Genomic DNA, 27514 nt, shown 5'->3' with positions numbered 1-27514 from the left:
GGAGGGGGGGGGGGGGTTTGAAACCCGGAAATTGCTGTCATGGATCAGCAGCCCTATCAAACTCTGGCAGATATGATCATTTTGTAGCCTGGTAAAAACCACATTCTGTTTTTCACTCTACATATCAGTCTGGACTTCCAGCCGCTCACATCGATTTCAGTGGGCGGGAGTACTTGCCTTGACAGACAACTCCTTCAGCCAATCAGCGTCGCCAAATCCACTCAGAAGAATGGCGAAATCCTCTTTTTGCGCTGAGAAACTCCGCTGGTGCATACTCTTGTTCTTGTTTAATTGTTGTTATTGAGTCTGTTTCTGCGATAACTGCACCTGTGTTTACTCTACTAACATTAACGGTACCGCTCGTTGCTTCAGGAGCCGCAATTACTGTTTTGCAGCGTCCCTGACTGGCCGGTTACGTTGTCAAAAAAACAGTTGTCAACTACGAGGCAGGTGGACTTTGTCATCTCTGGAAGTCACTGGGGTGGGCGGGAGTCCGGACTGATCAGCAGAACGAAACAGAATGTGAGTTCCCGTGATGATCAGGATGGTTTCACCAAGCGAATCATTTTGTGCTATAGAGACATGTGTGGGAACGCCCACAAAATGTTATACGGCTGGCGCGCGAGTGGGGTGAAACTGCCGATATACTGTATCTCTCACCAAAGGACGGTGCTGCAGCTCTAAACTACAGGTTTGGGGGTTCTAGAGCAGAACACAAGACGTCTGCTCAGATGTGAGTTTACTGCGCTGGTTAAATCCCCGATCGTGTCTGCCTGGGCTGGGCTAGCAGCTAAATTCTAACTTTGCTGAATGGTTAGAACGGGGGCGACCGGGGTGAGACCATTGACCATTGGCTTGTTTGCAAACCACGTGATCATGCTGTGGGGTCAACCAGCAGCAGCTACATAGGAAAGCACTAGCAAAATCGGACAAGTTGCTGGAAAAACAGCTTCTCCTCATTGCCTATGGATCATATCCTACATGTTTTGCAATCTTCTGGCGATACCTGCAGGGTGGAGCGGCATCCAACCCTCTTACATACTCGCTTTACTCCATTCTCCATAGTAGCTCTGGGAGAGCTCAGAGCTGCCCCTCAGACATCATGCAGACGTCATCCGAATCACGTGGTCGAAAACAAGCTATGGGGCAGTGCCCAGAGAGTTCATACAAAAGAGCGTGTGTAATACAGACACTACCATAACAAAGGCATATCTTTGTCACATCCTTGCCTTTCAGCGAGGCACTATCACCTTACTATTGAGTCGCGATAGTCCCCATTTTAGCCGCTTCAGTGTCAACCAAAAGTGCACTTGTATGCATCCCAAGAACCTAGAAGATTCATAGCATTAATGTGAATGTCTTCTTCAGTCCCCTGGAGGCATGAATGGAGCACAGCACAGCCTTTTCTCTCTGACTCATCGCAGATGAGTGGAATTAGCAGGAGACGGGTTGTGTGGGAGTTTTGCTCATTTATAATTCATTTCTCATACGCCTACCTACTTGGACTGTGCAGTAAGGTTATATCTCTGTTTTTACCTACTTGGACTGTGCAGTAAGGTTATATCTCTGTTTTTACCTACTTGGACTGTGCAGTAAGGTTATATCTCTGTTTCTACCTACTTGGACTGTGCAGTAAGGTTAAATCTCTGTTTTTACCTACTTGGACTGTGCAGTAAGGTTATATCTCTGTTTTTACCTACCTACTTGGACTGTGCAGTAAGGTTATATCTCTGTTTTTACTTACTTGGACTGTGCAGTAAGGTTATATCTCTGTTTTTACCTACTTGGACTGTGCAGTAAGGTTATATCTCTATTTCTACCTACTTGGACTGTGCAGTAAGGTTATATCTCTGTTTTTACCTACTTGGACTGTGCAGTAAGGTTATATCTCTGTTTTTACCTACTTGAACTGTGCAGTAAGGTTATATCTCTGTTTTTACCTACTTGGACTGTGCAGTAAGGTTATATCTCTGTTTTTACCTACTTGGACTGTGCAGTAAGGTTATATCTCTGTTTTTACCTACTTGGACTGTGCAGTAAGGTTATATCTCTGTTTTTACCTACTTGAACTGTGCAGTAAGGTTATATCTCTGTTTTTACCTACTTGGACTGTGCAGTAAGGTTATATCTCTGTTTTTACCTACTTGGACTGTGCAGTAAGGTTATATCTCTGTTTTTACCTACTTGGACTGTGCAGTAAGGTTATATCTCTGTTTTTACCTACTTGGACTGTGCAGTAAGGTTATATCTCTGTTTTTACCTACTTGGACGGTGCAGTAAGGTTATATCTCTGTTTTTACCTACTTGGACAGTGCAGTAAGGTTATATCTCTGTTTTTACCTACTTGGACTGTGCAGTAAGGTTATATCTCTGTTTTTACCTACTTGGACTGTGCAGTAAGGTTATATCTCTGTTTTTACCTACTTGGACTGTGCAGTAAGGTTATATCTCTGTTTTTACCTACTTGGACTGTGCAGTAAGGTTATATCTCTATTTTTACCTACTTGGACTGTGCAGTAAGGTTATATCTCTGTTTTTACCTACTTGGACGGTGCAGTAAGTTTATATCTCTGTTTTTACCTACTTGGACTGGAAAGTAAGGTTATATCTCTGTTTTACCTACTTGGACTGTGCAGTAAGGTTATATCTCTGTTTTACCTACTTGGACTGTGCAGTAAGGTTATATCTCTGTTTTTACCTACTTGGACTGTGCAGTAAGGTTATATCTCTATTTTTACCTACTTGGACTGTGCAGTAAGGTTATATCTCTGTTTTTACCTACTTGGACGGTGCAGTAAGTTTATATCTCTGTTTTTACCTACTTGGACTGGAAAGTAAGGTTATATCTCTGTTTTACCTACTTGGACTGTGCAGTAAGGTTATATCTCTGTTTTACCTACTTGGACTGTGCAGTAAGGTTCTATCTCTGTTTTTACCTACTTGGACTGTGCAGTAAGGTTATATCTCTGTTTTTACCTACTTGGACTGTGCAGTAAGGTTATATCGTAAGGTTACATGATGTAACCATGGTTCTCTGAGTAGAGGGGTTTACCCTCCAATACAGAGATATGAATATATCTTGTATGGGAAGCTGATTACAAATGGAATCAGGTGACGTGAATAATTACTTTAAGACAATCCACCTGTGGACGTGGTTACACCCAAGCCTATAAAGCCCCTGTTAACCACGCCTACTTCGACTAAAGTTTCGATTGAACGAATCCCGAGCGGCCTCTGCTGGAGGGTAAACCCCTCTACTCAGAGAACCATGGTTACATCATGTAACCTTACGTTCTCTATCGTTATCGGGGTTTACCCTCCAATACAGAGATATGAATATATCTTGTATGGGAAGTGCTGTAAGACACACCGTGAGGGATAGAGCAGCACCAGCTCCCCCAGGAGGCTGAATCGTGGGAGCTTCGAATGAGACGTCACCACCACCAAGAGTGCTCTACAAAATCAACAAGTGCATCAACAACTACAGTATATACAAATGTACACTATGTACAAACCCCCCCCAAAGTCGGCCAGCTCCGCCAGACGCAGGATGCTGCCGGTTCGAGCCCTGGCGCCAGACGCTACCGAGGGCGAGTTGGCCCCGCAAGTCGCAAAGGCTCAACTAGGGGGGAGGTGAGGCCACTCAGACCAGTCCACACTGGGCTGACTGACAGGGAACCAAAACCATAAGTCACTACCGCAGGGCTCCGCCAAGCACTCGTTCACTGAACGACGTGCCTGCAGCCACATTGAATTGGTAGAATCGAGCAAATGTGGAAGGGGCCGACCAGGTGGCCGCCTCGCAGATCTCACCGAGAGACGCACCGCGCCACGCCGCCCAGGACGTAGCCATGCCCCGGGTCGAGTGTGCCCGCACCCCCGAAGGGAAGGGCATCCCAGCCCCCACATATGCCTGCTGGATAGCTTCCACAATCCAGTGGGAAAGACGGGCCTTAGACAGCGGCTGCCCCAGGCGGTCTGGCCTGAAACAGACGAACAACTGGTCAGTCTGCCTATGGCCCTGTGTCCGTTCCAGATACACTCTCAGTGTCCTGACCGGGCAAACCAGCGAGTGCCTGCGCTCCCCTTCCTCTGTCGGAGCAGAGTAGAGGGACCGGAGTTCTATGGCCTGGCTCGGCTGAGGGATGGACAAGACCTTAGGAAGGAATGCAGGGTTTGGTCGCAGGACTACCCCTGCCTCTTCAGGCAAAAATCTGCACAGGCCTTCATGCCCTGAGAGAGCATGGAGCTCCCCCACCCTCTTGGCCGTGGCCAGCGCCAACAGAAGGGCCGATTTGAAGGACAACCACTTTAGGTCCACTGACTCCAAGGGCTCAAATGGAGGTTCCTCCAGAGCCCCTAGAACCAGCTGCAAATCCCATGGTGGGAGAGACGGCCTACTGCGTAGGCCGACGCGTCTCCTAGCGCCCTTGAGGAACTGGGATATCAGCTTGTCTACCTCCTCAGACAACCGATACTTCCCAACTCGAGCTGCCTTGATTGCCGCCACCATACCCCTGAGGGTGGACGGCGACTTCCCGGCATCCAAAAGCCCTTGTAGGAACTGCAGAACGGCTGGGGCAGAGGATGTAAGCGGGTCAATCTGGTGCACCCTGCACCAGGCCGCAAAGGCCCTCCATCTGAAAGCATAGAGTGCTCTCGTCGATGGTGCCCGAGCCTCTTGCAGTGTACTGACCACCGAAGGAGACAGCCCCATAGCTAATAGTTCGGTCCCCTCAGGGGCCACGCCCAGAGCTTGAGCCCCTGGGGAAAGGGATGAACCAGAGCACCTTGTGCCTGGGACAGCAAGTCCCGCCGCACTGGAAGCTCCCATGGGGTCCCGTCCAGCAGTGGCGGGATATCCGAGAACCAGGTCATGTGTGGCCAACACGGGGCCACCATGACCAGCCTCATCACCTCCAACCGTACCCTCTGTAGGAGGGCCGGGAGGAGAACAAATGGGGGGAAAGCGTACAGCAGGACGCGTGGCCAAGGGTGAGCCAAGGCATCCACTCCGAGGGGAGGATTGTCCTTCCCTAGCGAGAAGAACAGGGGACAGTGGGTGGATTCCTGTGATGCAAACAGGTCGACCTCTGCCCGTCCATAGCGGAGCCAAATCTCCGCGACCACCTGGGGGTGCAGCCGCCACCCCCCTGGGTCCGGACCCCCCCTGGACAGCTGATCTGCCGCCCAATTGTCCAGCCCTGGCACATGGACTGCCCTCAGGGAGAGAACCCTGGGGTATGCCCAAAGCCAAAGCCGACGTGCCAGCTCGCAAAGGCGAGGGGAAACCAACCCCCCTTGCCTGTTGATGTAAGCAGCCGCTGCCACACTGTCTGTCTTCACCAACACGTGTTGGCCTTGCAGGAATGGCAAAAAATGCCGAAGGGCCAGATGGACCGCTGTCAGCTCTAGCATGTTGATGTGCTGGGTGGTGTGAGGCTTGCTCCAGCGACCGCTGGCACCGTTTCCTCTGAACACAGCACCCCAGCCCGTCAGTGAAGCATCTGTCAACACCAGTTGACGATGTGTCACTGGGCCGAGCACACTCCCCCTGCTGAGATTCCCGTCGTCCTCCCACCAATGGAGGGCCGCCCGCAACCGCCTGGTGACGAGCACAGTGGAACTTAGGTGACTCCTGGGGCTCAAGCCCAGACCCAGGAGGCACCTTTGTACCGGCCGCATGTGTAGGAGGGCCAACGGGACAGCTTGGACCGAAGACGCCATCAGGCCCAAGAGGCGGAGACACAGCCTCCATGTGACTCCGGCCCCCAGCCTGAATTGGGAGAGGCAAGCCCTGAGGGATAGCTGCCTCTCCTGTGTCAGTGACAACAGCGCAGCCTGGGAATCCACCACTAGGCCCAGGAACTGCGTCTTCTGTGAAGGCTCCAGCCTGCACTTCCCCGGATTGAGCCGCAGGCCAAGCTGCTGCACGTGCTCCAAGAGGATGGACAGATGAGCCTGACACTGAACTTCTGAGCGTGCGCACAGGAGCCAGTCGTCTAGATAGTTCAGGATTCGTATCCCCTTCCGTCGCAGAGGCGACAAAACGGCGTCCATGCACCTGGTAAAGGTGCGGGGAGCCAAGGAGATTCCGAACGGCAGGACCCGAAACTCGTACTCCTTGCCGTCGAACGCGAACCTGAGGAACCGCCAATGCCCTTCCCAGATCGGAATCTGGAAGTAGGCATCCTTTAGGTCTATGGTGACAAACCAGTCCCCTCTGCAGATGGACTGTCGCACCCTCGGGATGGTCAGCATCTTGCACGGCAGACGCCTGAGATGTCTGTTGAGACCCCTTAGATCTAAAATGGGGCGTAGTCTCCCATCCTTCTTGGGGATGAGGAAATACCGGGAGTAAAATCCAGCCTGTTTGTTGCCCTGAGGCACCTCCCTGATGGCTCCCTTCTCCAACAGGGTAGAAACCTCGGCCTGGAGCACTGCCTTGTGCTCCGCGCCCACCACCGTGACAACCGTTGGGGTCCTCGAGGTCGGAGGCCGACGAGCAAACTGAATACGATACCCCTGGGTCATGGTCGAAACCACCCAGGGGCTCGCCTGCAGTGACCTCCAAGCCACAAGACCCACCCGGGCTTGCTGGAGGCAGGCTGGACGTAAACTGGCGTCAGGAAGAAGGCGGAGGCCTAGGCTTGCTGCCGCCTCTGCCTTGCTTGCCCCTGACCGGCCTCCTGACTGCGTTGCCGTGCCCACGGCGCGCATCCAGAGTGGCCCTCAGGTCATTTGGGCCCCAGCCCGACCTCTGTGTCTGTGCGGGGGCTTCCTTCCTCCTGCCCCCCGACTGTCTGGACCACCTGGGGGTCAGTGCATCGGAAACCTCCTTAGCACAACGACGGGCCTCCTGGCCCTGCTGCAACAAAGCAGTGGCACCAGGACCAAACATGGCTGATGGCGCAACCGGCAGCCGCAAGAGGGCTCTCTGGTCCTCTGATCGCAACTTGGACCGGGACAGCCACAGTTGGCGCCTTGCAACCCAGAGTGCCGACACACCCTTACCGGCAGTCGACACCTGCTCTTTCATCAGCTGTGACAAGACTGATGAAACCAGTTGTATCTCAGCATTGAGATGAGCATCGAACCCGGTGCTCAGCTCGCGGACCAGCTTTCTCTGATACAATGCTAGTATGGACCCAGTATTGGCCAACCGTGCCTGAACTGCTACCGGCCTATGCACCTTAGCCAGTGCGGCATCAAGCATCTTACAGTCCCCCGTTGGAGTAGCCGGCCCCAGCACTGGGCTGGCCGGGAACAAAAGAGCTGATATGGCTTGGTCCAGCTGAGGCAATGGGCCACAGCCCACCTTACCCCTATCCTGCATGGCAGACAGCCGCCTGTTGGTAGAGGTAAAGGAGAGTGCAGCCATGGGTGTTGCAAACCCAGCCTGCATTAGGTTCTCCACTTCCGGGAGGAGAGGCACCTCAAATGGCACCTCCGGACCTGGCGCGTCCTCATCATCGAAGCGCGAGGGAGGAGGGGCTTGGCCCGCGGCGGACTCCAGTCCCAAAGCTTGGGAAGCCCTGACCATCAGACCCTGGAATCGCTTGCGTTCACTGGTCTGTTCGCCCTCTGCAACGGACCCCTCAATGAGGCCCCCCTCATCTGATAACCCCTCTATGTCGACATCCTCCTCGACATCCTCCTGATCACCAGCCTCAATCCTGATGCTGTCATCTGGTAAAAATGTCCTAAGTAAGAGAAAGGGGCGGGGATCCCCTGAGGAACCACCCCCACTCCCCCCCGCTTTACGGTGCTTAACCTGCTGGGGCGGAGCAGACTGTGCTACAGCAACCCGCCTGCGCTTACCCCCAAACACACAAAGCCGAGCCTCCAGGGATCGTGCTGGCAAAATGAAACAATCCATACAGGAGGAGGGATTAGCAACCGCTTCAGAGGCATGTTCCTCTCCCAGACAACGCACACACACATCATGCCCATCTTCAGTGGGCAGCTGCACTCCACACACCACACAGACATGGCTCATAGATGCCATAGCTTCCTTTCCTTTTAATGATTTTATTTTGAAAGAAGAGAGGAAGTGCTAAGCCAGTGTAACTGCGCTTGCTGCCAACTTGACACACATGCACAGTCCACCAAACCTCGCGATAGGCCCCGCCCTCGCGAGACTAACAACACGGAAGAGCTCTAAAAGTTTTAGCTCCAGTCTGTGTGTTTTGGTGTGTTTTTGTGTACCGTTGTTACTGCCCGGGCTAATTGTTCGCCAGACAGAAGCCGCGGCCAGAGAGAGAGAGAGAGATAGAGAGAAAGCTGACAACGAACCCGCGGACCTGCTCTCGTTGTCCTGATTAGGGAGCCGAGAGAGGACCAAGCGCCGCAGGACACGGAAGCCTCCAGAAACCTGGAGACAATATGTCAGCGCCGAGGAAGTTGTGTTTAGCGTTATATAGGAGACGGACAACACCCTCGCGGACCTGCTCTCACTGTCCAGTTACGGAGCCGAGAAACAAGACCGTCACCTAGCGCCCCAAGACATGGAAGCCTCCAGAAACCTGGAGACAATATGTCAGCGCTGAGAAGTTTGTGCTCACCCCGACAACAGCCGCCACGAGAGGCAATCGTCCTCTCTCCCACCACCGAAGGTAAGAGGCAAGGCTGTTTACGAGAGAGTCAGAATATAATAGATAAGATTTTTGATTGTCTCAGACAGAGCGACCACACGTCACGCTGCTCCAGTGAAATCGAAAAAGTCGAAGTAGGCGTGGTTAACAGGGGCTTTATAGGCTTGGGTGTAACCACGTCCACAGGTGGATTGTCTTAAAGTAATTATTCACGTCACCTGATTCCATTTGTAATCAGCTTCCCATACAAGATATATTCATATCTCTGTATTGGAGGGTAAACCCCGATAACGATAGAGAACTCTGTTTTTACCTACTTGGACGTTGCAGTAAGGTTATATCTCTGTTTTTCCTCAACTGTGTTGTGAAGATGTCACGAGGAACTGCTGGAAAGAATGGCCAAGAAAACAACAGTCATGGAATCAGAGGTTTGTGTCAGGATGTGTTGGCTGCATTGCACCATACCTTACATAATATTAGTTTATTTTCTGAATATCGAGTTTGTTGATAAACATGACTTTTTCTCTGCAGATCCGGTCTAGTGTTCGGCAGGTTTTGGAGGGTCTCGGTTATCTTCACCAAAAAGACATTGCTCACCTCGATATAAAGGTACATCATTGTACAATTATTTTCAGTGTACAAATTAAATGTTCACACTTTCTTTTTTTGGTAAATCAACTTTGTTGTTGGTATGTACATCCCCTCCTAGCCGGAAAATATTTTAATGGCAAGTCCCAGCAGTGACCAGATCCGCATATGTGACTTTGGTAATGCCATGAAACGGGAGATGTCGGAGGAGATTTACTGCAAATATGGCACGCCCGAATATGTTGCACCAGAGATTGTTAACCAAACTCCCGTCTCCACGGCAACAGACATCTGGTGAGCCACCTGTTCCCTGGCTTGGAGAGGCGCCTACAGACTGTAGGCGCTGCCCCTTTTTATCTGCTGCAAAATAAAACCTCAGCCTTTTATGTTATGTTGTTGTCATTCCTCTCTCCTGCTCTCCCATAGGCCCGTTGGCGTTATCACTTACCTCTGGTATGTTGTCTTGTGCCTGAGCAATAAGAAATACATTGGTTATGGCTTCAGTAATTGGTTATTTTTGTGTTTTGTTGCTGTACATGATTATTTATGGCTTCAACACATTCTGTCATAGGAGTTAATTACTTTAGCAATTATTTTATTTATTTTTGTTAATGAGGTTGTTTTTCATTTCAGCCTAACAGGTGTATCGCCTTTTGCTGGTGAGAATGACAGAGCCACTGCCTTAAACATTCGTAACTACAACGTGGCTTTTGAGGAGAGCATGTTTTCTGACCTCTGCAAAGAAGCTAAGGGATTTGTCATCAAGCTTTTGGTGGTGGACAGACTGTAAGTATCCTAATAACTATGCCCTGTACTTAATCACAAATATGTCAATCAATCACACAATGCATAATAGTAAATATGTAAAAGGTTGTATCTAGCAGAGATAGCAACATCCTTCTTCATATGGATATTTTCCCTCTCCCAGGAGGCCAACTGCAGTTGAGTGCCTTCGTCATCCTTGGTTTAAGGTGAGCTATTTATACAATTGAGTATGAGGACTTTGTCTGTTTGTTTGTTTGTTTCAAGTTCACATACACGCACACACACACACACACACACACACACACAAGGAGGCATTGTGACAAGACTGATCAGTGATGTCACACACACACGAGGAGGCATTGTGACAAGACTGATCAGTGATGTCATAGGGGGCAACACACATACAAACACACACTGATGATGTCATCAGTGATGTCATAATGGGGCACACACAAGTAGGCATTGTGACATCACTGATGCAATAACTTAGTGAGCAACACACATACACACACAAGGAGGCATTTTGAGATCACTTATTCAATAGCAACACACACACGCGCACGCGCGCGCGCGCGTGCACCAATAGGACGAGGCAAGGTGATTTAAAAAGGAAAACGATCACACTGCATTAGGCTATTCATTGATTAATAGTTTTGTATACATGCATAAGGTTAATGTTTACTCCCTTCTTATTTTTTGTCTTGCAGTCGACGACAAACAAAAGCATCAGCACAGCAATGCTGAAGCAAGTCTTGTCGAGGAGGCGATGGCAGGTATGGCATTGTGATGACAAATTTGTGAACGGGGGCGGCTGTGGCTCAGGAGGTAGAGCGGGCCATCCACTAATCGCTTTGGATAAAAGAGGTCGAGAGTTCGATCCCCGGCTCCTCCAGTCTGCATGTCGAAGTGTCCTTGGGCAAGACATTGCCTAATTGCTCCCGATGGCTGTGCCAGCACCCTGCGTGGTAGCCTTCCCTCTTCGGTGTTTGAATGTCTGTGTGAATGTAGGCACATTGTAAAGCGCTATATAAATGCAGTCCATTTACCATAAACATGCAAATAGTTTTGGAGATGAATCAAGGCTCATAGTGTACTTGAATCGTGACTCAGACCAAAGACTATATTAAAAAAGACAATATAAAATAGGACAAACAAGGATAGAAACTATCTCAACTATTTCATATGCAGAATTTTCACTCACCCTGCCCTTTATTGTCTTTTCTGCCAGCGTTCCCTGATCAGCTATAAATCCAAGATGGTGATGCGGACCATCCCAGAGCTCCTTAATGACTCGTCCAACCACATCTCCATTGCTGTGGCCCGGCATCTGAAAGAAGGTTCCCCGCCACCCTCCTCATCCTCTGACTCAGATGAAGATGTGGACGAGCTTCCCTTCATTCCCATGCCTCTGTCCATGGTCTTTTCTGGTTCCAGAGTCTCCCTTAATGAGATCCCGGGGGATGACGATGCCACTGGACGAGCCAATGGTACTATTGATGCAACAAGTAAAAAGGAGGACAGGGAGGTGGCAGGTGCAAGAGGAGGGACCAATAAGAGAACAACAGATCAAGAAGAGACCCGAGATGATGAGAAAGTGGTAATGACAAAACGAGCACCCCTTAAGAAAGGATCCAGTGTGGAGTCAGATGATTCACAAACAAAATCCAGGCGGGCTACTATGAGGAGGGGCAGTTCTGCTGATTCAGCACTGCTTCTCCACATTGATCCAGAAGAGGAAACCACCCATGAGGAATCAGAGGCAAGTAAAAAGAGCATGAAAAAGGCTGTTTCTATGGAACTACCCAATCGCAGTCCAAGCCCTGGGGCAGCTAAACTAAGCCAGGAGGATTATGCCCTAAAACTGGAACTGATGAGACAGCGGCTGCTCAGAGGAGGAAGCATGGACAAGAAGATGAGTGGCCTGCGAGGCCCCTTGTTTGAAACACTGGGTATGGATGATGAAAAGCGAACGGGGTCTCTTGATCGGAAATTGAGGAGATCCCGAGTGGGGCCACCAGCACTCACAAGAGCTGCGTCTTCTGAGAGTCCCGGAGAGGATACGCCAAAGACCAAAGTTTTCCGGAAAAGCACCTCCTTCACTCAGGGGGATTCTGAGCCCATGCCCCTGCACAGGAGGTTTGGAGCCCCCTTAGAGATCCCATCCCTGGGCCACGGTAGCATAGAAGGGAAAAACCTCCAAGAGGCAACCTCAATGTCCGCAATAACAGAACAAGCAATGCTTGAGTCTCCTTCTGTCTCATCCACGGATAGCATGTCCTTTATACTACCCACCCCAGAAAGAGCGGACCAACAGCAAAAGCAGAACCATGTCAAAGAACTTGAAGAGATTCAAAATATGGATGAGAAGAATACAAAAGTAGATGAGATATCAGAGAGATGGACCAAAGACCGCTTAGAGAAGGCAAATAAAGTAGAAACATTTAGTTTGCATTCACAAGATAGGTCCCCCTCTGTACTCGCTCCTAGAATTGTCATAGAGGAGGATGATGAAGAAGAACAGAAAGAAAATGAGGAATTACATATTATTGGAGAAGAGGTAAAAGGAGACAGGGATTCTCCTGCAGTTACACCAAAAAATAGTAAACCGTCATCTGCATATGCAAGTGTTATGCAGACCATTATAGTACCGTCCGACAAATCCAAAAGTTCTGCTGTTACCACTACAGCCACACCTAAAGAAACTAAATGCACAGATTCCCCCACATTACCTGAACATCCAGCAGTATTCGCCAAAGTGGCAACTACTCCAACCACCCCTCGGCAGCCTGTGCTCAGAACAGACATCAAAGACATCGACTCAGAGGAGGTATTTGAAGCCAGATTTAAGAAACGGGAGTCATCTTTGACCCGAGGTCTCCGGAGACTGACCAAGAACAAATCTGAGGAGAAATCTCCTGTACTAGGCCGGAAGGTGGGTGAGGGGGGTGAAGAAATTTACAGGCCAGGACCAAAAGGGTCACCTCTAGAAATGGTATCCAAAGGACTGCAGGAGAAATCCAAATCTGTTCAAGACTTGAGGGAAGTGGAGAAGGAAACAGGCCTAGGTGTTATTGGGAGGTTCTCCTTGCGGGCCAAGAGATCGTCATCCGCTGATAAAAAGATAGAGAAACCAAAAGAGGAGAAGGCAAGGGAGGAAAAACCTGAGGAGGTGTCAGAAGCTTCGTCCAGCAAACGGAGGGTTTCTTGGGCTATTGGTCGGACTAAGTCCCTGGATACGAAAGAGCTGGACGGTGCGGGGGCACAGAGGCAAATAGATGAGCGAGAACAAAAAAAGGCTGAAGAATCATCTGTTTTTGCCATGCGGCGAAGGTTTGAGTCCAAAGTGGCAGGAATCACTGCCAAACTAAGGACCCAGTCGGAAGAGAGGAAAGATAAAGAGGCCAAGATGCGAGCTGAGGGTATTCAGAACGAGCCGGAGCAAAAGGATTTGAAGAAGGTCAGCGACTCCCCCGTCCTGGCGATGCGCCAGAGGTTTGAAAACAAAGTGGCGGGAATGTCCACCAAAATCCGCAGTCAATCTGAGGAGAGAAGAGGGGATTCTGAGGCAAAGTCAGAGGGGAAGAGAACCCCCCTGTTTACCCGCCATCGTCATTCCCAGTCTGAAGGGCGAGGACTCAAAGGAATGGGCATTCCCGAGAACCAGCTGGCCAAACAGACGGGCGCCGGAGCATCGAAGGAATCGATTGAATCCGCCTCTAGCATTCATTCCGAAAAAGTCTCACACACTCCAGAGGGTGACAGGCGATCGCGATGGGACAGGTGGGGTTTGACGAGGAATAAGAAAGACAAAAACCCCTCCCAACCTGATCTCCCGTCATCTGTCCCCAAAGAAGAGGATTTGTCAAACCGGCAGCAGTTTAGCCGCTCCGCTTCAGATTTCCCCCCCGTGTTCCACATCAAGCTGAAAGACCACGTCTTACTGGAGGGGGATCCTGTCACTCTTAGCTGCCTTCCAGCTGGCAGTCCACCTCCACAAATTACATGGATGAAAGGTAGGTTGCAGAATGCTCTTGTAGAAATACCTACTTTCAGCAGTGTTTGTTCAGAAATAACAGAGGCATTCTAGTATTGCTATCTGAAACAACAATGTGTATGTAGTCCTTGTGGTTTTATCCAGGAGCTGCTGCTGAATTGTTTAAATTTGTCTACTCCAGATCGGAAACCACTGGAGGTGGATGACAGAATGAACCTGATCTCCCACCCAGATGGCAGGCAGCTTCTTATGATAATGAAGACCACCCGGAGGGATGCTGGCCTTTATGAATGTCTAGCGACCAACCCCATAGCCACCATCACTAGCTCCTGTACATTGTCCCTAGCTTGTAAGTAGCTTGTCAATATGTAGTATTGGTTGATAAATTATTGAAATGCTTTGCTGCACCTAAACAGCATTTGCTATAAACACTCAAAACACATTGTTTTGCATTTGATGTATTATTTGTGAGGAGGATGCAGCAAAATATGCTTTCCCCCCCTCTTCATTCATATTAAATTGACAGAAAACATCCTTCCTAAATGTAAAAAACACAAATTAACTACATCGAGTGAGTCATCTTATCAGAGGAATAACTGCTCCAATTGCCTTTCAAGGAAATATTTATCTTCATAATGTGATGTATCTTTGATGATTTTAGATAATTGACTTTAAATTAGAGTGATATAAATATTCATGCAATTGATATGAATATTAATGTCACTTAACAGTAGATTAGCTTAATGGCTTTTTGCCTGTTCTCATATTCATCACATAATGCGGATGAATGGTACTGATGTCATGCTAATCAGCTGTGGCATTATTCATTCATGTCTTTGTTTAATCAATGCACAAACAACAACAGCAAGATTGCCAAAGTGATCTTTGAGGCTGTCGGTGGGAAATATATTTCCCAGATGTCAGGCACAATACATTGCATGTTAACTTTATTTCTCACCACTCGGGATGTGGAGTATAACTCATTTAACCACCGAGGCTATTTGTCTCTGCTTGATAATCAGCGGTGTGAAAATTCCCTCAGACAGCTCATCTCGCCCGGAGACGCGGCCCAATTGTCCACGCCGCTGGGCCAGCTTCACGGAAAACATATTGTGAAATTAAGGAATGATGCTATTTGTGTCAGGTTTGGTTTGGTATAATGACAAAACTCAAACCCTTGTCTGGTCCTGCTTTTTTAAATTAACCTTGAGCTTGGAAAAATGAACACCTGTCATTTCCTGATTTTTTTTTTCTTTGAGTGAGGAATTTATGCTTTTTCATATTTCAGTTATTTGGCCTCTTGAATCTCAGCCAGCTTCATAATTTGTGACATTTTCATATAACAAAATGTACATGCTCACCTCTGTTCATGATTGTGCTGTTTCTGTCATTTGCCACAAGAAATGTCGACTCCCTGCTGGTTTATGATCGCCACGCACTCTTTAATATCCGACTTACTACTGAAAATCTGGTGAAGTATGACCTGGGTAGGCAGAGATGTCTCCCCCCATTCCTATCGGGAATACCTGCTCACCTTTGCCGCGCCCCTGTCCCGCCACAGCCTCGGAAAAGGCGGCATAGACGCCGGGGGAAACGCAGCGGCCGGCTTGTGAAAATAAAATCATGTTTGATACTGGCTCCCGGGACTAATCCCCGTGCCATCCTGGCTGAATATGGATCGGATCATCGCCACTTTGTTTCCTTGCGCTCTCTGGAGCCTGCAGACACCTGGCTGGTACCTGTTGTCGGCCCGGACGAGGAGATCCAGATCCCCCACGCTCGCTCTCCTCGTATCCGCAGAGGAGGGGTGAACCCCCGAAGCCTCCGGCCGCTGGGCCGGGCACCGCGGACGGGAAACGTCCCGGCTCCTACCAGGATGGCCCTGGTTAATGCTAGATCGCTAGCAAATAAGACATTTATTCTGAATGACTTCTTCACTTCCCGCAGATTGGATTTTCTGTGCGTAACTGAAACCTGGCTTAGTACTGGTGAGTCAAGCGCCTTTTCTGAACTCTTACCGCCGGACTGTACATACTTTAACTCCCCGAGGGCTACCGGGCGAGGAGGAGGAGTAGCTACTATTTTTAAGGAGTGTTTTAACTGTAGGCCGCTATCCTCTGTCACTTTCTCCAGCTTTGAACTGAATATGTTTGAGCTAGATCGATCTCACCCAGTACTATGCGCTGTCATATACCGACCTCCTAAATATAACAAGGACTTCATCAATGACTTTTCCGACTTCTTGGCTGGCATTATGCCAAAATATGACAGCTTTTTAATTGTCGGAGATTTCAATATCCATGTCTGCTGTCCTTCTAGGCCGCTGGCCAAAGACTTTTTAAACATTATTGACTCTTTTAATCTTGTGCAGTCTGTGATAGGTCCTACACAAGAGCATGGACACTCTCGTAACTCTCGTAACGGACAAGCCCGTCTTTTATTGTCACACGAACACCACAATACATGCATGCGGCCACAACACACTCATGCTGACGGTGGCCGGTGAAAAGTGTCCTCTGCATTTAACCCATCCAAGCATGTCCTTTCCTCCGAGGTGCAGGCCAGGAGCAGTGGTCGCTTTCTCATACAGCGCCCGGGGACCAGCTTCGGATGTTGTCGTCACTGGTCGGATGACGATGACGATCTGATCTTCTGCATGTTTTTAGTGGGGGGGTTATATACGGAGGAACCCCCTGGGAGAGCACGGGGAGAACATGCAAACTCCACACAGAGAGAAAGGCCCTTACGACGAGATACCCCACCTGGGCAGTAGGCACTGAAGATATGGGGGGGAACACAACCACAGCGCCCACAGTGTCCCAGGCGAGAATTGAACTCAGGACCTTCTGACTGTGAGGCGACAGCGCTACCGACTGCGCCACCGTACACACTCTCAATCTGGTTTTATCATGTGGCCTACCTGTTTTTAACATTGAAGTACTGTATGTGATGCAATCTTCTCTGATCACATGCCTGTTTTATTTAAGATTTCTCTTCCCTGTCATTTACCTAAACCTAAACCAGCTCGTTTGTCTCGTGTAGTTAAACCTTCCACCGCTGCTCAGTTCTCGGCTGCTTTTAAAAATGCCGCTGTGACTCACTCTGAGCTCTCCCTCTGTACTGAGGAGCAAACCACCCTGTTCAATTCCACTTGCCGTAACATCCTGGACACTGTTGCTCCTTTCAAAATCAAATGTCCCAAACCTAAACTGGAACCTTGGTTGAATGACACTACCCGTGCTGCCAGACAAGAATGCAGGCGAGCCGAACGCAAGTGGAAAAAGGACAAATTGCAGGTGTCTTTCAGCATGTTAAAGGACAGCTGGTATAAATACTAGAAAACAGTTAAAGCTGAAAGGACCAAACATTTTTCTGATATTATCGCTAATAATTGCCATAAACCTTGTGTTCTTTTTAGCACTATAAATAGTATTCTTAATACCCTCCAATCAGTCTGTCTTGAACCTACCTCGGAAACCTGTGAAAAATTGGTTGAAACCATTAGAGCCAGCATCTCACCCCCTCTGTATGACCCATCTGTCCCTGTCACCTGCTCTGCTGTTTTTGACCAGTTTGAGCCTGTGTCTCTGTCTGACTTAAAGGACACCATCGCTCATATGAAACCTTCAGGTTCCCCTAGAGATGTGGTCCCCCCTCGCCTTTTTAAAGAGGTTTGCGACACTATCGGACCTGACATCCAAAAAATAATAAACAACAGCCTTGCCTCAGGTGTGGTTCCCACTAGTTTTAAGCACGCTGTGGTGCTATCTTTAATTTAAAAAATCCAACCTGGACACCTCAGTCTTTTCTAATTTTCAACCAATTTCCAAGCTCCCATTTCTTTCAAAACTTTTAGAGAAAGTTGTGCTCACACAAGTACAATCTTTTTTAGATTCCCATGGCGTTCTTGAGGTGTTCTAGTCTGGTTTTAAAGCCCGTCACAGCACTGAAACGGCGCTTTTAAAAGTTTTTAGCGATCTATTTTTAGCCACCGACTCTGGGAACTCTGCCATTCTTATGCTTTTAGACCTCACAGCTGCTTTCGACACAGTGGACCATACCATCCTCCTCTCCCGCCTGGAGCACTGTGTCGGCATCAAAGGCACTGCCCTAGAGTGGTTCAGGTCCTATCTGACTGATAGATGCTTCTGTGAGCCTCGGTGACTCCTCAGCGCCCCTTCCCTGTGGGGTCCCCCAGGGCTCAATTTTTGGGCCTATCCTCTTCGCTCTCTATTTACTTCCCCTAGGGTCTATTTTCCGGAAGTACGGCATCTCGTTCCACTGTTATGTGGATGACACGCAAATTTACCTGCCCCTGAAACGCACGGATGCAAACTCCCTAAACCCCTTGTTGAACTGTCTAAACGACATGAAAGCATGGATGGCCTTAAACTTTTTAAATTTTAACGACAGTAAAACTGAAGTCCTGATGTTTGGTCCCAGTGGTTCCCCTCACATGGACTTGGGCCCCCTGGAACCATTTGTAAAACCCACCGTAACAAACCTACTGTAGGTGTGAAAATGGACAGTAATTTTAAACTCGACAAACAGATTAACTCTGTGGTAAAATCTAGCTTTTTCCAGCTGAGGCTTTTATCTAAGGTCAAGCCTTTTTTAACCTTTTATGACCTGGAAAAACGTATTCATGCTTTTATCTCGAGCAGACTCGACTACTGCAACGCCCTTTATGTTGGGGTGAGCCAGGCCTCCCTCTCACGCTTACAGCTGGTCCAGAATGCTGGAGCTCGCCTTTTAACAGTAACTCGCAAGCTTGAACACATCACTGGCCTCCCTCCACTGGCTGCCTGTTCGTTTTAGAATCCATTTTAAGATTTTATTGTTTGCTTTTAAATCGCTAAATGGACTAGCCCCAACCTATCTCTCTGAGCTTTTAATTCCGTATGCCCCGACTAATTCACTCAGGTCCGCTGACCAGTCTCTGGCCGTCCAGAAGGCAAGGCTCAAGCTCAGGGGAGATCGCGCCTTTGCAGTTGCAGCCCCCAAACTGTGGAACGAGCTCCCGCTGCATGTTAGTCTGTCCCCTACACTGCCCATCTTTAAATCTCGCCTCAAAACACATTTTTACGACTTGGCGTTTAATTAGAACCTAGTATGGGAGTCGCGTTTTTTCTACTTTCTGTTTTTTGTCACTATTTTAACTTCTGTCTTATTTGTCTGTGCTGAGTATTTTCTTTTGTCACTGCTATTTTTGTTTGAGTGTACAGCACTTTGGTCAACTCTGTTGTTTTAAATGTGCTTTATAAATAAAGTGGATTGGATTGGATTGCTATAACACAATAATGATTCAACCTACAGTATACCCAGTTCATGAGAGGTTTTACATGCTGTTCTAAATAGCTGGCGTCGGGTAGGTCAGATTTCCATTCAAGTTCTGTAGCCTACAGTATGTAATAGCATCTTTCAGTACGACCATTCACCTCATCCCACCTACTTATCCATCTGTCCCTCTTCTCTACCCTCCCCACCCCCTCGCCCTACTCACCATGGCTCCAGGTGTCCCTAAGCGTCCCGGGACCCCAGAGATCCCCCAGACTTACAACAACACGGCCCTGGTGCTCTGGAAGCCAGCGGACACCAAGGCCCCCTGCAGCTACACCCTGGAGAGAAAGACAGAGGGTGAGTGGACATTAAACTTTTTTTTAACTGATTGGCAACATTTAGAGAATACATACAGTAATGTTTTTCCTGATTTTTGTCTTTATCTTGATGTGAAATGCATTAAAAAACATATCCTTGTGTGCCATTATTAGCAGGCATAGCCACACAAGGAAAACTGATATTACTGTATATTCAAGGATTCAAGTTCCTGAGAGGTAGCAATATTTAAACGGCTTAAACAATGTTTGAGTATGTGGAAGATGCTTTGGGAAAAACGCTTCCAAATCTGTAGACGCTGACACAGAGAAAATGAGTGAATCCATAAGGGAATACTCACTGTAACAGAACTGCTGTCAAAGCTTTTGTCATGCACAGTGAGTCATTATTATATAGTGACTCACATTTGGATTACCAGATTTGTATCAACTGATATGAATATTTATTGAATTTTGTGTTCTGAAAAATCTCAAAGGCATCCTGGCATGTATCTCCTTGTCACCTCATTCCAAATTTAACCTGTGCTAGGCAACTGATGATGCATCTCCTATATCCACTGAATAGTGTGTGTCACCACCTAATTTACATTTGAAGACAGGCCTGCTTCATCGCACCTGCATAAGGAGCAGTGGTGGAAATGGGGGGGGGGGGGTTCCCAAAGTTCCCAGAGTAAAGGTTGAGAGGGAATGGCGAGAACGAGAGGGGGAACAGCATTCCTCCTTAGGTTCCCCTTAAAAATGTCTTGCAATGCAGTGGAGAGCAGGGCAGTGGAGAGGGGGCAGCACGAAGGAGCAGAGAATAGTATGAGAACATGTGTCATCTAGCCTGTCATGAATAAGATCAAGGGGAAATAATCAGTAGTTCTGCAACTTTTGTAAGATATTATGGTAATGAGTAAAATCAATAAGAAACCAGAGTCAAGCATTCAGCTCTTGATTTTAACAGAGATAATATCATATGCCTCCCGGGGTGTGTGTGTGGGGGGAGGGGGGGGTGTTAAAGGGATAGTTCGGTTTGTTTGAAGTGGGGTCCTAGCAGCTAGTTGCATACACTAACTGAAATAGGTACAGTGATCTGGGCGCTGAGTAGGGCTGCACGATATTGGGAAAAAAATGACATTGCAATATTTTTTTATTCTGCGATATATATTGCGATATGAAAAAAACAGGAATTTTCACCAAAAGTCTTAACACGTTCACTGCCATTGGCGAGTCAACTCGTCAAGCAGAAACCAACGGTTGACTGCCAATGGCGAGTCAACTCGTCAAAAAGAAAAAAAAAAAATTTGACGGTGGGACGTTGATCTAACCCTTTTACATCTCCTATACACCGACCCACTAAGTGGCGACAGTGCTCTCCAGACTATTGAAAGCCGAGCCAAAACTGCAGGGAATAGCGTGAGGAAGCCATTCTCATACTGTAGGCGAAAACGCTTTTGCGCTGGAGCACAACGGTGGCGCACAACGGTGGGGGGTTCCAAAAATAGACTGGGTGGAACACACTTTGAAACACGCAGCATAAAGCCCAGAATCGCAAAAGCTTCATCAAAACTCTCAACCGAAACCCCAAGAAACGAGCGAGCCCATCCAGACTCGCCCGACGAGGGGCAGCCAGGCAGCACAGACAACAGAAACTCGCTTGTCACACACCCGCCCGCTGCAGCCACGGAGGGAGGAGAACACACACGGAGGGAAGAGTTTGAAGGAGAGGGGGGTTTCCTGCTGTTATGGAGGAAATTACTGTTCAAAACTATTGTTTAGATGTCTGACGTCTTACTGATGCCAAAAATAAATGGTTAAAGTGACTGTTTTATCGAATTTCACAAAAAGGCATTTTTCTCACCTTTCATTTTCAGACGCTGAAACCATGCTGTATTCAACTGCTAATGCCTACATAACTACTAACTCTACAAACTAACTCTTTTAGACAGAGAAAGCACACATTCTATTAGTTCTTTTGAGATATTTTGTGTTCACAAAATCCTAACAGAAAAGAATCCTCGGCTCTTGAAAGATGAGCCAGAATCCTCAAAAAAAAACCTTGGCAGAAGCTACCTACAGTATTGAAAAAACGGCTGGCAGTGAATGTGTTAAATAGGTCTATCAAACCTTGCCTGTTTAAGAAGATGGCCTAGTGGGTAACGTGCACGGTTGACGTAGTAGGAAGTGAGTGTGTTTTTAGCCGCAGCCAGGGTGAGTTGCAGGATCCTAAGTGAGTAAAGGTACTATAGTTAGTATGAAAAGAGCTTAGAACGTCACAGAGAGGGCGTGCATTACTGTATGTTATGAGTTTATTTGCCTTACTTGACATTGCACGCTCTGCGATGTGACTATTGCGCATGTGCACATTGCGATGACGATGCTGAAACGATATATTGTGCAGCCCTAGCGCTGAGCACACCGTTTATCGAGATCCAGCACTCCAAGCAACAGCCTCCACAGCTCTGTCTCTCTACTACACGGGGTCAAGAACTAAAACGTAATTTAGCCACCTAAAACAACGCCCACCTAAACAAATCGATATCTGTGTACATGCACGCTCTATTTTGACAATTTTCAGCGCTTTACTTTTCCGCCAAACAGCCGTCGCAATCGGCACTGCTTTTTCTCCCAACCGTACAACTACCGTATTCCTCCGCTAAAAGCCTGTACAGAGCACAGAGCCGCGGTTTACAAAACAGGAAGGCTTAGAAAAGAGACAGAAAACACTGACTTACTTTAGAGACAACAAGTCACCTGGCCTCTCTGGTCTGGGACGTTTTCCCCAATTTATCTTGGGAATGGTGAAAAAGGTCTGCAGGACACCGGCATTTAGGCAGCATATGGCAGTTCCTTGTATCTCTCTTTCTGCCTGTTCACTCTCTCTCTGCAAAAGTTCCTCTTCTGTATATTACTCTCTCTGGTTCATAATTGTATCCTCTTGTCACCAAGGTGAATGGCATATCGCCCTCGCTATCAAAATCACTCATATTTTCGTTTGTGTATTCTATTTGTTGTCTTCACTAACAAGCTGGGAGAAATAACACAAACTAACAGCTGATCTGCGGAGTAATCCAGCACCGTGGCTCTGTGCAGGCTTTTAGCGGAGGAATACGGTAGTTGTACGGTTGGGAGAAAAAGCAGTGCCGAATGCGACGGCTGTTTGGCGGAAAAGTAAAGCGCTGAAAATTGTCAAAATAGAGCGTGCATGTACACAGATATCGATTTGTTTAGGTGGGCGTTGTTTTAGGTGGCTAAATTACGTTTTAGTTCTTGACCCTGTGTAGTACAGAGACAGAGCTGTGGAGGCTTTTGCTTGGAGTGCTGGATCTCGATAAACGGTGCGCTCAGCGCCCAGATCACTGTACCTATTTCAGTTAGTGTATGCAACTAGCTGATAGGACCCCACTTCAAACAAACCAAACTATCCCTTTAAGGGGGTGTCTGGACCAAGGGCGTCAATTCAGTATGGCAAGATATGGCAGGCGCCATACCTTGGCTTCTGGCCAAAAAAAGAAAAATGCACTCCCAAATGCGCTAATAATAGCCGGTTCATGTACGCTAATTAATGATCCTCCTGTCCTCTCACCTGACAGCCCCTGACGCAGCACGTCGGTTAAATATGTCATGTCGAGTCCTGAACATGTTCTTATGTTATATTATTCATTACCTGTTGTTGGTATTGTGTGGAATGATGTTTTATGATGGAGAGCAAGCCTCCCGAAGTGATTATTAATGCCTGCGTTTATATCGAGGTTAAGCTAAGATAGTGTAGCATTGTCAGGAACCAGTCTGTGAGTCAGGATCTTGTTACCGCACTTTATTCTGTTAACACAGGTTCCAGGGCTACTGTCAGCCGTAGCCCACGCCAAAACAAACCCCACAAACACACACCAAACCCCGCTAGCTCCCTCCTAGCTCTCCCCAAAACACAGCCGTCTCTCTCAGGCTCACGCTCCAACTCCCCGAGCTGTTCTCCTCTCGCCCACAGCTCCCCTCCCCCCAGCCAATCACAGGTGAACCCCCCTCTCACCCCACCCACTGGCTAATGTCGCCTTCACAGACCCCCCGTAAATCCCCACAGACATGTCAATCCCACAGTTAACCCCCATGCACAGAACAGTATAACACACAACAGTAGCACACAAACCCAACCCGTTACACTTCCCCCTCACATCAAAGCTTCTGGCCCACCAGAAGCACACTAGTCCCTCTCCCCCCCCAGTGGGGTCACTCCTCCGCCAGGTGACTCTCCTCGCCCCCCCCCCCCCCTGTGTCCCACAGTCATCACACACACTGCAGAAGTTCCGCACATCCTCCTTGTGTTTGCCCCAGTAGTGTCCCCCACGAACACGGCGGAGCGTCTCCTCAGGCCCGCGATGCCCGAGACAGCCGAGGCCCTTGTGCGCCCACCGCAGTACCAGCCCTCGGAGGGAGCTGGGTACAACTGTCTGGAACCCTCTTTTCCCGTGCTCCCCCCTCCCCAAAACTCCATCTTCACTCAGACGCAGCTTCGCAAACATATCCCACAGTCCTTTCGTGGCACCGGAAAACGTGTGAATCTCCTCCACAGGGGGCCGGCGTCCGGCCACCACCCACGTGTACACCGGACCGATATCCGCGTCCTCCGCCTGCCTGCGTTTCCACTCCTCCGCTTCGACCGACCAAATGGCCATGTCGCCCGCCAGGTCCACATCTGAACACTCCCCCTCTTTCTCCACCTCTCGCCCGCGCTCGTCCTCCTGTCCCCCTCCCCCAGGGGGCGGCATGTTCAGGACAGCAGGGAGAACACAACCGGCCGTGACCACCACCTCGGCTTCCCGTACAGCAACCGTGGGGGGCGTAGCGCAGCTCGGCTGTGCCGGTCCCTCCGGCGTTAGTAGCGACACCTGCTCACCTGGAAATATGAGCGTCGCTCTCCCGATCCTAACAACGTTCTCTTCCCCCCGGCTTTCCACACTCTCCCCAACCCGTGTCTCTGCCCTGACCTCCACTGTCTTAGTGCAGTCTCTGGCCAAATGTCCAGGCCTCTTACACGACCAGCAGAGTCTCACCTGCCAGCCGCTAACGCCAGGTCGCGCTCGAGTCTTCCAGTCGTTAGTTTTAACTTCTGACACCAGTGTAGCATTGTCAGGAACCAGTCTGTGAGTCAGGATCTTGTTACCGCACTTTATTCTGTTAACACAGGTTCCAGGGCTACTGTCAGCCGTAGCCCACGCCAAAACAAACCCCACAAACACACACCAAACCCCGCTAGCTCCCTCCTAGCTCTCCCCAAAACACAGCCGTCTCTCTCAGGCTCACGCTCCAACTCCCCGAGCTGTTCTCCTCTCGCCCACAGCTCCCCTCCCCCCAGCCAATCACAGGTGAACCCCCCTCTCACCCCACCCACTGGCTAATGTCGCCTTCACAGACCCCCCGTAAATCCCCACAGACATGTCAATCCCACAGTTAACCCCCATGCACAGAACAGTATAACACACAACAGTAGCACACAAACCCAACCCGTTACAATAGTTAACTGCAACAGGAAGTGTGGATTTCCACAATAAAAGCCTCGCTAGTAAAACGTGAGTTATAAATGACCAGTAGCTAATATGTTTGTGGAAACCTGTTAATAAGTGAATGGCATTTATTTCTGGCTCTGTAATAGTAAGGAGAGTATAATTGTAGCCATTTGATTTCATCCTGTTATAATTAATGTTATGGATCAGTAATAGTATATTTATGCAGATGGGGATATTAATGGGATTTATTTATGTTTGATCACTCATTGTATTTTTGTTATTCTTTCTTTATAGAAAAACCACAACTATCCACAACTGTTCACAACTATCCCAAACTCACAACCTGTATGTGTTGCTGCACAGTGCCAGTAAAGAAAGACAGAAACACCATGCTCTCTCAGCTTTTTATTCCTCATACCTGGAGGCTTTAAGTGGGGTCCTGGCCGACACACCGGCGTGAACTTGGTGACAAACCCCTAACTAGCACCTAGTCCATTGTTCTCTCCACTACACACTGTATAAATGCCATACCACTGTTTATTCAAATGTAACATATTCATGAACAAGTGCATGTCATGCCGTGTCAATACAAACATGTTCTATTATTTTAGTGAAAAACCAGACTTAATGTCACCCACGATTGTGAAGTAAGCCAGCTAAGTATTTAACACTGCCAGGAATGCAAACTAGTCACCTTTAGGTGACAGACCCCTTTTCCATTCCAAAATAGGACACTCAAAGTGAATGGTTTTTGAGTGGTTTCATGTCTGCCCTGCTGTCACCTTTTTCACTGTCCATGGGTCTGCATCCCTGGCCTGCAGTGCAGATTTGTTCAGCGTTCATAAAATGCACTTGTTATATGTTAGTTTTACAGTGACTGGAATAAAGACAATGTTTACTACTTATACTGTAGTTGTCTCCTTAGTTAACCTTATAAGGTTGACATTATGTCATATCAATTAATTGCATAGAAACAACTCATGAAAATTGACTATTGGACAACTGATTTCACAAAAAATCTTCGTCTTTACTGAACTGTGGCGTCAGTTCAGTAAAGACCAAGGTATGGCAAGGTCCGTGGTCTGGACCGTGTCCGGGGCCCCCACCCTGCCTAAGTAAGGTTCCCAGAGTAAACCCTGGCCATTTCGACCACTGATGAGGAGTAAAACACCACAACACATAATTTCTCAGCAGGGCAACTGAGTGTTAAATTGTTTCTTTATACCTGACATTTTTTGCAACGAGGATTATCTCAAGCTTCGGTGTGCAGAAATCTTTTCCATTATATCAGTTTGACAACACTGCTATCTAGTGTTGAGTATATGAACTACTGTACAAAGAATTTGCCATCCACAGTGAAAATAGAAGGTATTCAGCTTTGCTCAAGTCCTGCTCCTATTGTTTCCCCTTTGAGACTCGCATCTTCCTCTCTTTTCAAATTTTTAAATATTGTATACGGTATACAAAAAAAGAGTCTGGGGTCCCCTAGATTTTTGTGACGTCAAGGTGGAGTCTCCAGCCATTTTTTTTCTCCAGTATTGTTGGCCCCAGTGGAAACTGAACCCTGAACATTGTATTAAATATATGCCTTTCTTTGCTGCTGTTCCCCTCTGTTCTGCAGGAGATGCTAACTGGCTAATCGTTGCCACTGGAGTGGTCGACTGCTACTACAATGTCACTGACCTGCCACTAGGGGGCACCTTTAGGTTCCGAGTCGCCTGTGTCAACAAGGCGGGACAGGGGCCTTACAGCAACTGGTCTGCTCAAGTCAGCCTGGACCCAAAAGGTATTGTACTATACAAGAGTCAACATGCAAGTAGTTAACTCATTCACTGCCAATATCTGACTGGCATTTTTGGCACAGGCCAAGTATTTCCATAATGTTTGGTCATCTTTCAAGACCCACAGTAAATTCTGTACTAGGACTACAGTGATGTCCAATACCTCGAAATGAAGATCTAAGTCTCTACTTTCACCCCCAAAAAGAAAGTTAGCTTTTAGCATGTTCTGTACTCTACTTATAACCCTTTTTATACACCCCATGTTCACCAAAAAAGCCTGTCTGGGAAGAGAAAAGGGAGAAAAAAGCATTTTTGTAAAAGGGCACAATCTCAGGCATAACTCACTCTCAATTCTTTTATTTTGAACTGTATTGACATCAGACATGTAAATATTATTCGTTAGGACACAAATGACAAAAAAAAAAAATATATATATATATATATATACACACATGAAGTGCTTTTTTTTTACATTCAACAATACAGTTTACTCGGTGTGAGTGTGCAGACAGACAGACAGACAGACAGACAGACACACCGACAGACAGACAGACAGACAGACAGACAGACAGACAGACAGACAGACAGACACACACACACACACACACACACACACACACACACACACACACACACACACACACACACACGATCCCCCTTTTAGATTTCTAACCCAACATAGGATAAGCAA

The 27514-nt window shown here is 48.0% G+C and overlaps 1 protein-coding gene across 1 annotated transcript in view; it reads left to right on the top strand.

Annotated features, from left to right (window-relative positions):
* Positions 1 to 27514, top strand: part of spega (striated muscle enriched protein kinase a) — a gene marked incomplete at both ends in the record, with an annotated part of 91054 nt that overhangs the window by 56960 nt on the left and 6580 nt on the right. The window contains 11 exons of the mRNA XM_083633094.1: positions 8965 to 9022; positions 9126 to 9203; positions 9304 to 9476; positions 9609 to 9635; positions 9816 to 9968; positions 10111 to 10153; positions 10655 to 10720; positions 11176 to 13960; positions 14123 to 14290; positions 19456 to 19578; positions 26664 to 26828. Coding sequence (XP_083489220.1) covers positions 8965 to 9022; positions 9126 to 9203; positions 9304 to 9476; positions 9609 to 9635; positions 9816 to 9968; positions 10111 to 10153; positions 10655 to 10720; positions 11176 to 13960; positions 14123 to 14290; positions 19456 to 19578; positions 26664 to 26828 — 3839 coding nt within the window. The remainder of the gene's footprint in view (positions 1 to 8964; positions 9023 to 9125; positions 9204 to 9303; positions 9477 to 9608; positions 9636 to 9815; positions 9969 to 10110; positions 10154 to 10654; positions 10721 to 11175; positions 13961 to 14122; positions 14291 to 19455; positions 19579 to 26663; positions 26829 to 27514) is intronic.

This window comes from Poromitra crassiceps, assembly GCF_964638095.1.
Source record: "Poromitra crassiceps genome assembly, chromosome: 3".
Taxonomy (NCBI): domain Eukaryota; kingdom Metazoa; phylum Chordata; class Actinopteri; order Beryciformes; family Melamphaidae; genus Poromitra; species Poromitra crassiceps.
This window is presented reverse-complemented; position numbering and strand designations above follow the sequence as displayed.